This window comes from Paralichthys olivaceus, chromosome 2 (genome assembly GCF_024713975.1).
Source record: "Paralichthys olivaceus isolate ysfri-2021 chromosome 2, ASM2471397v2, whole genome shotgun sequence".
Taxonomy (NCBI): Eukaryota; Metazoa; Chordata; class Actinopteri; order Pleuronectiformes; family Paralichthyidae; genus Paralichthys; species Paralichthys olivaceus.
Window position 1 is genome coordinate 22,301,082 of NC_091094.1, and position 13,377 is coordinate 22,314,458.

At 46.0% G+C, this 13,377-nt stretch overlaps 2 protein-coding genes across 5 annotated transcripts in view; one reads left to right on the top strand and one right to left on the bottom strand.

Annotated features, from left to right (window-relative positions):
• The window catches only part of LOC109628986 (nuclear receptor coactivator 3), a 55,751-nt gene extending 47,195 nt beyond the window's left edge, over window positions 1–8,556 (top strand). For all 4 annotated transcript variants that reach the window (XM_069511718.1, XM_069511724.1, XM_069511720.1 and 1 more), the window contains 13 exons: window positions 57–631; window positions 734–1,707; window positions 1,802–1,925; window positions 2,154–2,390; window positions 2,594–2,806; window positions 3,291–3,408; window positions 3,543–3,714; window positions 4,055–4,426; window positions 4,678–4,932; window positions 5,040–5,295; window positions 5,380–5,572; window positions 5,913–6,327; window positions 6,431–8,556. In XM_069511718.1, the coding sequence (XP_069367819.1) occupies window positions 57–631; window positions 734–1,707; window positions 1,802–1,925; window positions 2,154–2,390; window positions 2,594–2,806; window positions 3,291–3,408; window positions 3,543–3,714; window positions 4,055–4,426; window positions 4,678–4,932; window positions 5,040–5,295; window positions 5,380–5,572; window positions 5,913–6,327; window positions 6,431–6,442 (3,916 nt within the window). In that variant the 3' untranslated portion in view covers window positions 6,443–8,556. The remainder of the gene's footprint in view (window positions 1–56; window positions 632–733; window positions 1,708–1,801; window positions 1,926–2,153; window positions 2,391–2,593; window positions 2,807–3,290; window positions 3,409–3,542; window positions 3,715–4,054; window positions 4,427–4,677; window positions 4,933–5,039; window positions 5,296–5,379; window positions 5,573–5,912; window positions 6,328–6,430) is intronic.
• Window positions 8,557–11,568: 3,012 nt separating this feature from the next.
• Window positions 11,569–12,989, bottom strand: id1 (inhibitor of DNA binding 1, HLH protein). The gene is made up of 2 exons (XM_020113449.2): window positions 12,377–12,989; window positions 11,569–12,166 (listed from the first exon to the last, which is right to left on the bottom strand). Exons 1-2 carry the CDS (start codon window positions 12,722–12,724, stop codon window positions 12,131–12,133), a joined length of 384 nt encoding a protein of 127 aa, XP_019969008.1. The 5' UTR covers window positions 12,725–12,989; the 3' UTR covers window positions 11,569–12,130.
• Between the last annotated feature and the right edge of the window lie 388 nt (window positions 12,990–13,377).

Genomic DNA, 13,377 nt, shown 5'->3' on the forward strand with positions numbered 1-13,377 from the left:
ACTGACGCAACTTTGTTCTGTTTGTAACTATTGTTATATCTCATATTTTCTTGAAGAGAGCAAAATGGTTATCGTGGAAATCAAGGCGGAGGCATGAGGCCTCAAAGCATGGGTGTGAACAACGCCAACCAACAGATGAACATGGGCCCAGGAGGAGGTATGGGCATGAACAGGGGCTATGGCATGGCCGACCAGGGCAACATGCCACACAGAGGAATGCCTCCATATGCTGGGGGCAACCGCATAAATCCTATGAATCAGATAAATCCCATGCATCAGGTGAACAACGTGGGTCAAATGAATTCCATGCATCCAATGAACTCGATGAACCAAATGGGGCCCATGAATCAAATGGGCCACCATGGCATGCACCAGCAGCAGCAGCACCAGCAGCAGCAGCACCAGCAGCAGCAGCACCAGCAGCAGCAGCAGCACCAACATCAGCACCAACATCAACAGATGAGTCAGTTCCATGGAGGAGGAGGTGGACCTGGAGGCGGAGGGTACGGCATGGGAATGACCAGCCCCCCTCAGGCCAGTCCAGGGATTAACGGCCCCCCGCACAATGTCATGGGCTCGCCCAGAGTCCGAGGAAGCCCCAAGATGGCCGCTAGCCCCTTCTCTCCTGGTGGTAAGAACCAAATATTTTAATTAAATGTAGAAAACCCGCTTCTTAAATAAAGTGTTTGCTAATATTTGTTTTATTCATTAGTTACTTACATGACTGTTGCAGGTATGAACTCTCCCATGAGCTCCAGTCACCCTGGTAACTCTGGAGGGGGAGGGGTAGGCACCACCTTCTCCAGCAGCTCCTTGAATGCCCTCCAAGCCATTAGTGAGGGAGTGGGCAATCCGATGCCCTCCCCACTCACCTCTCCTCCCCCTCAAAAACCTGACAGCTCCCCAAGCATCAACTCCACCAACCAGTCAGCAGGTGGACCATGTAAACCTGGCCTCCCAGCCTACTCTGACTCTAAGAGCCCAGGCAGCTCATTGGGGGCTGGAGTAGAGCAGCAGTCGCAGCAGCATCCACACACCCCCACCAGCGAGGGCCCTCCTGACAAGCCAGACAGCCAGGTCAGCCGAGAGATGGGTCCGGCCGGGGGAGAGACCAGTCGACGGGTCCCTGACAGCCGATGTCACAAGAAACTTCTGCAGCTCCTCACTTCCCCAACAGATGAGTTGGTGCCACCTAATCACTCATCAGGCTCTGGACCCACCTCCTCGCCTGAGACCAAAGATGGAACAGCAGGCGTCACCAGCCCCTCCTCATCAGGAGTGTCCTCCTCTACAGGCGGAAATCATGGCGCCGTGTCCTCCTCTGGTGGCACAGGACATTTATCAAGTCAGTCGCTGCAGGAAAAGCACAAGATCCTCCACAAGCTCCTCCAGAATGGGAACACTCCTGATGATGTGGCTCGCATCACAGCCGAGGCCACCGGGAAGAGCAGCTTGGATTCAGAGCCTGGGCCTGCTGCCCCTGGAGGAGTTAGGGGGTCAGAACCAAAACAGGAGCAGCACAGCCCTAAAAAGGAGAAGCCTCACGCGCTCCTTCACTACCTCCTCAATAAAGACGACTCAAAAGAAAGTGGAGATATCAAGCCAAAGCTGGAGGAGCTGGAGGCGAGAGGACCTCAGGGGGCAGGGGTCACCAGCTCTGATCCCCACTGCATGGAGGGAAAGGTCAAATTGGAGCCAACTGATGAGGTAATTTTTTCTCCCACAATAAAAACTTGTAAGATTTAGTTTAATATAGCCAGTTGAACATTGTTCTCCAATCATTCCCACGTCCCTTGTTCAGGCGGAAACTCTGGAGACCATCCTCGGTGTCCCAAGGAACAACTCTGGCTTCTATCCTGAACCAGACTCCAGAGTAGGGAAGGAAGTGGGAAACAAACAAGGAAATATTCCTGACAGTTTACATGGTAAGTCAGCGGGTAAGATCTAAGATATATGATCAGATGGAACACTGCACTGTAAAGATGTTCATACTGTATGTTTAAAAAAAAAGAGAATATATCGTCAACACACTTTGCTTATTTAGGTAGATGTGTTTTTAGGTCTTGCATGAGTTATCACACCGTGGACACTTTGAATCTTCTAACCTAAATGGTTGAAGTTTTGTAACATCACCTTGGTGCTTTGTGTTTCAGATGGGGAGAAAGCCCCCATACCTCCAGGTCAGCGTGGTGTCTATCAAAGAGCTTTGTCGATGGATGCCAAGCCCATGGGTGCAGAGGGAGCAGTAGGAGGCGGGCTAGCTATGAGAAGGAACGTCCCCTGTCCCACATTGGTCAAACAGGAGAATGTGGATGCTCCAATCCGACCTGGGGGTGTTCCCAATGGCTTTCCTGGAGGCATGGGTGTGTGTCCACCACGGGGAAATCTAAGTAAGTTAAACATTTATTTCTTAGCATGCAAAAAACAAGCGTGACCTGGCCACCGAATAGACGGCATGGAGATGTTTGTTTACCCAGCACTACTTGCTTTTGAATTTTAAACCCACTATCTTTGAAAGTACAGAAGCTTGAAGTTTTCACTATATTGCTAAGATTAATGAGGAAACAATGTAAATGGTCTATTTGTTGATCAGGAGGAATGGGCAGAGGTATGGGAATGCCCCAACGCCCTCCCATGGCAGGGCCAGGGGAGTGGGGGATGCAAAGGTCTAGCGTCAGCCCTGCAATCGGACCAGGACATCCGGGCATGGGTCGCTCTGGACCAATGGGAGGACCCATGATCAACCGCTCCAACAGTGTACCTGGTAACACCAGGTCCATGCTGCAGCAGCAGCTCATGGATATGGGTATGTCACATATCTCCCTTGTAATACCTTAAAGGTCCAGTGTGTAAGATTTAGGTGAAAGGGATCTATTGACAGAAATTTAATGTAGAATAATTCTCATGATGTTTTCACTAGTTCATCTAATATAAATTGTATGAATTGAAGTTTTCTTTACCCCAGAAAAGGACCTTTATATTCAAATACCTTATATTTACATTGAGGGGACCCTCTCTACGGAGGCCGTCATTTTTTTGCATTAGTCCAGACTGGACAAACTAAACGACTATTGAGATTTTATGACAATTAAAAGCTACCACAGGTTCTTTTTCATGTTTGGAAGGGGAGGGTGAGGTGAGGGATATTCAGCTGCAACATGCAACTTCAACACTAGATATCACAAAATTCTACACACTGTACCTTTAAGCTGTAACTAGTGAATGCTTTTTTGTTGGACATTTTTGCATTATATCCTGAAGTAAAGTAAATATCTGAATTGGATTTGCAGGTACCAATGAAGCCAATATGAGCATGAGCCCATTTCGTGGACATGGTCCTCCGCCTCGGTCCCCCTCCTGGCCAGACTCTGCTATGGTAATGGACCGACCACAGAGTAAAACAAACAGGTAAACCATCCAGTCCTCTCCCTCCTCATGTTTACCACATTGTAGACTCCAAGCTGGATTCACATTATTAGCATCTGTGATCACAGTTTCCTGTTCCTGACAGGATTTAACATACTTAATATCTGCATGTTTAGGGACCAGTTTGCGCACCCCCTGGAGGAGTTGCTGGGGCCCCTGACCAACAGCGAAGGCCCAAGTGATGAGCGAACACTTCTGGACCAGCTAGACTCTCTACTCAACACGGCCGATGTCAGTGCTCTGCAGGAAATAGACCGAGCCCTTGGCATCCCTGAAATAGTTGGCCAGGTACATGACACTCTACAGAGTAAATTTTATGTTGTCCACATGTTGTTAACAGGATGATGAGAAATTACAAGGCTCAAATGAACTTCAAGGCTCCAGAAATTATAAACATTTATTAGCTTTTCTGCTAATTACATGTGATTTGAATGTGGGCTCTTTATGTTGTAATAAACCCCCTAGTTTTTTTTAGCAGATCTAGTACATGTGATTCTCATGTAGTTGTTTAATGTAGTGTACATGCGTGTTTACGTATTTGCTCAACCAGTAGCGAGCTATTTGGTCATTTTCCATTCAGGTTTATTTTGTTTACATTACCATCACATTCAACTCCTCTGTTCCCCAGAACCAGGGACCTGAAGGTCACCCGCAGGATCCAGGTCGGGGTCCAGTTCGGGTTCGGGGTCAGTGCCCACCATCAGAGCCTTTCCCAGTGCCGGAGTCTTCCATAGGCATGGACAAAAAACCCATGTATGGGCAGGGCTACCCTGGCACCCCAGGCACCCCCTCCGTGGGCATGCAAGCTGGTTACAGCGGCAACACAATGCAAGGCCAGTCTCCTGCAGGCTTCAACCCTATGATGAATCAGATGGGCCAAACAGGGAGCTTCCCAGGCATGGGGGGTATGGGCAACCCCCGTGCAAACATGATGAGACCTCGCATGATGGCCACCAAGCCTCTCCGACTCCAGCTACAGCAGAGGCTGCAAGGGCAGCAGGTGATCACAAAGATAATATTCAGCCTAACAGTTACCCACAATACAGATATTGAACTGTTCAAATTTGGTGCGATTTGGACATGCTTTACAATCAGTATTATAAACTTTAAAGGAGCAGTGGCAGCAAGGACTCATCAATTTAATTGACTTAGTCGATCAGGATGGCAGCGCATCTACAACAGATACATTGAAGCCTATTCCAAATGAGACACTGGCATAATGAACAGTTTTTCTCCCGTCTCTTGTGGCAGTTTATGAACCAGACCCGACAAGGCATGAAGATGGAAAATGCACCCGGAGGAAATCCTGCCATGCGTCCTGGCATGCAACCTGCCATGCGTCCTGGCATGCAACCTGCCATGCAGCCTGCCATGCAACCAGGCATGCAGCCTGGCATGCAACCCGTTATGCAGCCTGCCATGCAACCCGGCATGCAGCCCGGCATGCAACCTGCCATGCAACCTGGCATGCAGCCTGGCATGCAGGCTGCAGGCATGGGTGGTCAGGTATGTAGTGAGCCCTTCCTCACATCCAATTGTGTGAATTCACTTGCCACTTTAATAAAGCCCAACTGCAGAATTGAGGTCAGAGTATTGATGTTTTCTTCCTGCAGCCTGGTTTCCTAAACGCTCAGATGATGGCTCAGCGCAGCAGAGAGATGATGACCATGCAGATGAGGAGGCAGAGGATGATGATGCTGATGCAGCAACAGCAAAAACAACAACAGCAACAGCAGCAGCAGCAGGGAGCAGCAGCAGGCTTCAGCCCTCCTCCGAATGTCACCGCACCAGGAGGCATGGACAACCCCATGGGAGGACCCCCCTTAAACCAACCTGGACAGCATGGCTTCAACTATGGAAGCAACTATGGTGAGTTGACGGTGCTAGTTGTCTATTTCCACCTGGACATTCACGTTTCACAGTAACGTGACTGTTCTCTTGTTGTGCTTGCAGGGATGAACCAGCAGGGGGATCCATCTTTTATGCCTCCAGGCAGCAGCCCACCAGGAAACTTGATGCAAGGACGAATGGGGGGCCCTCCTCAGAACACCATGACGCCAGGGATGCAGGGAAACCCACAGGGAGGACCCATGTACCCATCTGGCGACATGAAGGGCTGGCCACAGGGCGGCATGCCTCGCAACAAGTATGTAACAGCAAACCTCTCCCAGCAATGCATTTCTGCATAATACTCAAAAGATGGCTGAGTATACTGTTTCTGAAACAGTTCAAATCGTATCTGTTGAAATCCTCTTTATGTCCTGGTAGCAATGAATAAACCAAAGTAAATGATTGGCTGGCGTACCTGTCCGTCACTAACCGACCTACCTGCCTGGGCGTATGCACCTTGCCCATGCTCCCATTGCACATGACCAGAGTCTTCAGCTACAGAAACATACACAACAGAAACAGAGATGAAAACCAGAAGTGGGTTTTTTTGTCAAACTTTTCAAGGATTACCAACCCACGTTTTTTCTGCTCTCCAGCTCCTACTCGCAGCAACAATTCCCCCAGCAAAGCAACCAGGGCCAGTTTGGACCCATGATGATGAACAACTCAATGGCTGGACCTGGGCAGGTCAGCGGGGCTGTTGCAGGACAGATAGGACAGATGCCGGGCCAAATGCCGGGCCAAATGCCGGGCCAGATGCCGGGCCAGATGCAGGGCCAAATGCAGGGCCAGATGCAGGGCCAGATGCAGGGCCAGATGCAGGGCCAGATGCAGGGCCAGATGCCGGTCCAGATGCAGGGCCAGATGCCGGTCCAGATGCAGGGCCAGATGCCGGGCCAGATGCCGGGCCAGTTGCAGGGCCAGATGCCGGGCCAGTTGCAGGGCCAGATGCCGGGCCACATGGGCATGAACCCCATGGGAATGGGTAGAATGCCAATGGGACCTGATCAGGTTAGTAATACTTGGAATGGAAGCGTGATGAAAGAACATGTAGAGTTAAAAACATTGTTTACAATCGTTTTCACATCTCGCTGTTTTTTCACTGTCTCTGTAGAAGTACTGTTGAGGACCTGTGGCTGGCAGCAGAAACTGGAGCCTTTCACCTGTAGCAAAGTGGCCTGGGCCAGGAGAAGAGCTGGGCCTACACACACACACACACACACACACACACACACACACACACACACACACACACACACACACACACACACACACACACACACACACACACACACAATAGGAGTTCCCCTCCATAAAATGCAACGCAGGAGTTTCAGCACATCGCAGTGTTCATCCTGAAGGAAGTGGGCTAAGAGGACAAGCCTGCATCAGGTTTCATCTCCAACTGAAGCCTCACAACTGTATTTAGGTTATGCACACACACACACACACACACACACACACACACACACACACACACACACACACACACACACACACACACACACACACACACACAGACAAAATCTATGTGTGTGTATATGCATGAATGACCTGCAGCTGTCGGACAGTATTTAGCTTCACAGTCAGGCTGCAAGAAGGGACAACGGTACAACTGATTGTGGCCGCACTTTACCAGGAGGCTTCTGTGTGGAACAACGATTGATGCAATATTTCTTCATCATTAAAGCCTTACTAGAGATTCAATGCCTTCACAACAATGGGTTTCTTTTTTAGCCTTTGGATGCGCCTCATTCTTTAAGACATTGGAAGCTCTAAGCACAGTTTTACTATGTTATGCATATTGGAGCAATAACTCTCACCTCTATGCTTGAGACTGTATCTGAGCACCATCACCCCCCCATGAGCAAACAAATGGTACTGCAGTATTAGATGTCTCAAATGTCCTCTGTGAACATGAAATGTAAATAATCTACAAAATATATCAAACATGTTTTTTAAAACCCGTTATTGCACAGAGTATGAGACCTGGTTGTATTTTTGTGTCCCATCTACCAATACTGATTTGGTTCATTAGCTTTTTTTTTTGCCGGGGCAAATATGGCAGGTGTGTTTGGGTTTTCCTTCCCTTGTTTGTCATTATCTTGATGCTGTATTTTTAAATTTTCAGAAAAGTCTTTTCATGTTTTAGCGAGGCACTTTTCAATTGTGATGAGGATCTGACGAGTTGAAGGTTTGAGCTTTCAGCTGTCAGAGGTTTTTATTGGAAGGGGGAGGAAATGAATTCTGTCAGGACTGTCCGTCAAATTATTTGTTGTTGGTGTGTGTGTGTGTGTGTGTGTGTCTGTGTGTATACAATCGGGGTATTACACATGTTGTGAGGACCTGAAACTGTCGACACAGTCACATTATGGGGGCTTGTCTTCCTTATGGGGACAAAAAGAAATCCCCACATAATGAGGTTGGCTAGAGGAGGTTAGGGTTGGGCGATAAGTAGTTAGTTAGTGTAAGTCTCCACGAATTGAATATAAGTCAAACTATTGTCCTTAAAGTCAGGGAGACGTGTGCGTGCTGTGTGTGTAGCGTGCGTTGCAGTGAAGACAGGAACACAGCTCACCAACAGACCTCTGGTCCTTGCAGAGTTCTCTCTCCCTCCCACCAGCTTTGTCTGTGTCCAGTGTATTTTATTAGCAGCATCTTCTTTTGACTGTTATTCTCAGCTCGCTGAATCTACCTTTTCAACATGCGCAATCCAAAGATATTTTTCCACATCTCTGTATAGTTTCTGAGGTTTCTGGTGTACATTTTTTATCACACGTGTCATGTAATTCTGATGGTAAATGGGTACATATCATGGATCTGTAATCACTTATGATGGTTATGTATTGCAAGCGTATCGGCTATCGGTGCAGTGCAAAGAGGACGAGACGGTCCCAACCCCACAGCAGAAAGTTTTTACATCCAGAGAGAGAAAAAAAGAAAGCATGTTTTGCTGTGAAAGAGAAATAGTAATGGAATGAAATCAACTTAAAGACATATCAATATCTCCTCTATTTTTCGGGAAACAACTTCATTGTATGTGCATATTTTGTTACTTCAGGAAAAATGAACTTTGTAGAGTTTTAATGAAGTACACAAAAGAGGTGAGAGATCCTTTGGTTTGTTTCTGTTTTTCTCTGTGTGGAGGTAAGATAAGCTGTCATTTTACAGGATGTATATTACAGATTTTTTTTTCTTTTGATGTTGATATTGATGTAAATACAAATTTCTATTTAAACACTCCTGACTCTGGTTCTCTTATTTCGCACTGACAATGATTATGAACAGTGAGGCACACAATGTAGTCCATCCTCAGTCTGGTAACTGTTCATAGTGAATGTGTATTGCACTGACATCATCAGTTTGAGCCAACAAATGAGGATGAGTGCTGCAGTTTATCAATTTTATTGGATGAGATGAAGGAATAATCTAATTATCTTCCATCAGAAGAAAACTTTTTTTAATATTGCCCTCGACTTTTTGTTTTAACTTTATTTTTTAAATGTATTTGCTATTTCAGGTTATTGCCACAGCCAAAGATTATGATGTGCTAACCTAGTAGTATCAAGAAGTAGGTGACAGATGTGATACAACAGTAGAAAAATACCTTATACTTTAGATAAGAGAACACAGATATTTAACTTAGGAACCACAGTAAATATACAGTTGTCCTTTATTCACAGTCTAATGCAAATAGAAGTACAGTTGTGTGATAAGCAGAATGTACTGAAATAATCATAATAAATATATTATATATATATATGTTCATAACTTTCCATCATATTTGATATGTTACATTATCAACACTGATCATCGCCTGCAGCATTTCACTGTTATGCTGTGGCTGTAGCTGGTTTGGTAGCTTCATCTAGTGGTTACCAGTTAACAGGATTTCCATCAAGCTTGGTGGAAGGATGAGTCAGGAAAAAAACCCTCTGAGTTTTGGAGCTGATCTGGGTTCAGGGGGCAGATCCAGAACATTTTGAGTGTTCTTGAACTTTTTCACACTTTGGTGAGAAAATCATTTTTTGATCTAGATGAAAAATGAGTGTACTGATATCTATGTGAAATTTGGTGCAGCTTGATTAAATTTAAGGTAGTTATTCCTGATTTGTGTAAATCAAAGTAATATAGTTCTCATGTACAATATTGTCTCTGCTTTACAGTGCAGTACAAGTGTAATAGGAAGATACAGAAATAGCTTAAGTACAAGTAAAAAGAAAAGTACTTATTATAAAACTTAGAACTAGATTACCAGAATCAGAATCTGTCTTTATGGTCAAGTAGGTTTACACATACATGGACTTTGGTGTGTGGTGTTGGTGAATAAATCATGAATATAGAAATAAGGAAACATAAGAATAAATATACAAAATATAAGAAATAGGATATGCATATATTTAAACAAACAGAAATGTAAAATGATAAAATAGAGAACAGTTTATGAACATTATAAACACTAGAACAAGTATGTACATTGATATCTACAATTTGATTCTATACAGTTTATGTATGAATATACAAATATTAACAATAAATGTGAAAGGTGTAATGATGCAGTCCTCATCTCTACCATACAGGCTAGGGTATGAACTCTAATCTAGTATCACTGTTGCCAGGAGGGGGCGCTGTTGTCCACTATCTTCTCCAACATATCCACTGATTTACCCAGTCACTTACACTAAGGCTGCAATTCCGCCCACGGTCACAGGGGGGCGCTCATCACAAGGGAAGTAGGTTTGCTTTATGTTTACACACCGAGGGATTAAAATAGTAACAATTGTTTGGAGTGAGGTGAATATAAAAAAACACTGAGTGGGTTTAATTGTGATATAGTGATAAAAACAAAGTGTAGTAATGGAGCACACACACACACACACACACACACATACACACACATTATGGTGACCGCAGCAGCCTGGCCTTCATTTTATCCACAGCTCCACCAGATTACGTAAGAGATGTGTGTATCTGCCAATATAGATAATTACATGTGATTAAGAATTCAGAGAACTATTATGATTTAACAGTGTGAAGGAAAACAATGAGTGTGTGTGTGTGTGTTATTCCACAGTCTGATTCCATCACTTATTGAATTCGAAGCTGTGAAGCTTTCTTTAAAAAATAAAAAAGATGAAGTGTGTGTATATATATATATACACACTTCATCTTTTTATATATATATATATATATATATATATATATATATATATATATATATATATTAATGGCAAACTTATAACATAGGAGTGCAGTGTGGGAATCTGCAGCAGCAGAGAGCAGCTCCCTCTCTCCTCCTCCCTCCCTCCCTCTGTCTCTCTCTCTGTTTCTTGGCGTGGCTCCCGGCCCATCTGCGGCCTGGCCCGTGGATTACTGTTTGTTAATGTTTCAATCAGCTGTGTGTTGAGGAATGTGGAGCTATTTAACCTGAACTTCCCCAGGTGTGCCGAGGCGCCGCTCAGTCTGGGCCCCGCCGCCCTCCCCTGCCCTTGGCACAAAGCTATCACACAAACACAATCACACACTGGCCACGCCGGGGCTGCAGCTGTGCGCATCGCACCGCAGGGAAATGGGAAAAACATTGCACCAGGGAGACAGAATAAATCTTTGAGCGGATCGCCTCCGCCAAAGCAATTTAACCCCCGCAGCGCCGGCGCGGAGCCGGAATAACGCGCAGATTTACGCGCTAACATATTGGAACAGCGCGTTTAAATGGATGTTTTATGGAGGGGGAAACGAGCTTTTATCTGATTGATTTCATTTTTTCTTTCGTTTCCCAATAAACCACCTTTCATCACTTCATTACTTGTCAGAGAATCTGCCTGATACAAGTCGAATATTAAACCCTCTTGTACATTTAAACTGCATTTGTCATGATCTTGTAACCTGACTATTTAAAGGGAGACTTCCTCTTGTAATGTGATACGTTAATGATCCATAGAGAAGCAAATGACCACTTGAACTGGCTCTGAGCCATCCTGTTTGACCACCAGCTTTGGTTTGCTGTTGCCTGAATGACTCACTGCTTCTTCTAGGTGTGACATTTATTTTATAGTCAGAACAACCTCACACTCGCCCGGCTACAAGATAAGCTTTTCAGATGAATGTGAGACTACATTTATCACAATAAGGTCATAACAGCCCATAATAACCACCCAAGTACCCTCACTCACATAATACAACCCCCGCCCCCCCCCCCAGGTATATAATGTGATTTCCCTCTCACATACAAACACCATGACACAACCAGGATTTCTTGTTGAAAAATAATTGTCTTGTTTTAATAAAAAAACAGCAATAAGGTACATTGTAAGAAAACAATCTCTTCACATAATGAGGCATTGTAATATACAATACAGTTTGTCGCTCAGTAATCTGAGAAATTTATATTTTTTAATCTTTTACAAAATGCTGAATTCTCTACATGATTTTATACAAGATAGAAAGAGCGTAACAGAAACATTAGCTTTCTTTAGAAACAATAAAACTCTACAAGCAACAAGCGAGGCAGTGGCTGCACTCGGCTTATCTTGGTCCCCCCGGGCTAACCCAGTCTATTTCTGGGCACTACCAGGTCCCCTCTCTTCTCTCAGGACCCTCGGATGAATCGAGAGCCGTGAGTGGCAGAGATCCTCGCCAGTCGGAGGATGTCCGCACATTGTATTTTTTTGTTCTAGCATCTTGGGAGTTAGAAACGTCCCTACACAGTTCAAGGTTTTCTGTCGATGTGACGTGGAGAAGTCACATCAGGTATAGCCTTGTTCGTTCTTGGCGGTGATCGCGGTGGAGTCACGGTGCGATGTTCCACGAGCTCTTAACGGCACATGATCCTGTCATCTGAGCATCCATTCTGCGGGGAGAGAAGAGGAGGATTAGTTCATGTGCTCTGAGGGGGGATACACGACAGTCACAAGGTAAACCAGTGCGTAAAAGGAGCTTTTACGCATGGAGCTGGCCACTTTTACGCACGCGTTGTGACGTTCCAAATATGTTACAGGGGTGCGTGCACCTCTGTAGATATAACATGTGCTCATAGCAGTGTATCAGAAGACATATTTACCTCCACTGCGATGCTGGCGAGCTCTGCGTTTAGCGTGGTCAGCGGTGTGCGGGGGACGCTGCGGCTCTTCTCCGGCTCGTCCAGCTCGACCTGCAGGTCCCAGATATAGTCGATGACGTGCTGCAGGATCTCCACTTTGCTCGCCTTCTTGTTGGTGGGCAGCGTGGGCACCAGCTCCTTGAGCTTGCTGTAGCAGTTGTTCATGTCCTGCAGGAGCACGCTCATCTGCTCGTCCAGCAGAGGGATCTTGCACTTGGAGATGGTCAGACTCTGCTCGGACAGGCAGCGCACAACGTCCTCGCCGCCGACCTTGCTCTTCAGGGCGCAGGTAGATCCGACAACCTTCATCTTGATGCGTGTAAGTTTCCAAGGATTGTGATGCAGAAAGAAAGATGTTGGGAGATAGTCGAGTGACCAGGCTTCTCCTCCTCTTGGTAGTGTGAGCTAGGGAATGTTGACAGTTCGCAACCTCCACATGGGCAAACCTCCTCCTGTATATACCAGAGCAGGAGCCTGGGGGGCGTGCACGAGTCCTCCTGTTTGAAGGCAGTGAGCCAATGAGATGGCTCCTTTTGTTTTGGCGGGTGGGTCCACAGCCGCGCTCTCCACCAATGGCTGCTCTCGCCTGGTTATCGGGATTTACAATCTGTTTGAGGGATGGCGTTACAAATGGAAACAAATGTGTGTCTTTTATGGGTAATATGTGGGAATCCAGCTGTCCGTGGCTTGGGGACTCTGCAGGTGTAGATTGCCTGGGGACAGTCACGGGGTGGTGAATGCCTGCCTGGGTGTGTGCTGTGAGAATGTGTGTGGGACGGGACGGGGCTGAATGGGATGAATGGTTAATGATAATGAGGCGACCACGGTGCCCTAGATTTAGCCCCTCACAATGGTCGGTGGCGCTGCAGATGTGCAGGACGCCAGTACAGTAGAGACAAAGTGAAGACGCAGAGGGGAGAGCATGCTGGGAAGAGATCCCAACTTTATCTGCTCAGATCGGT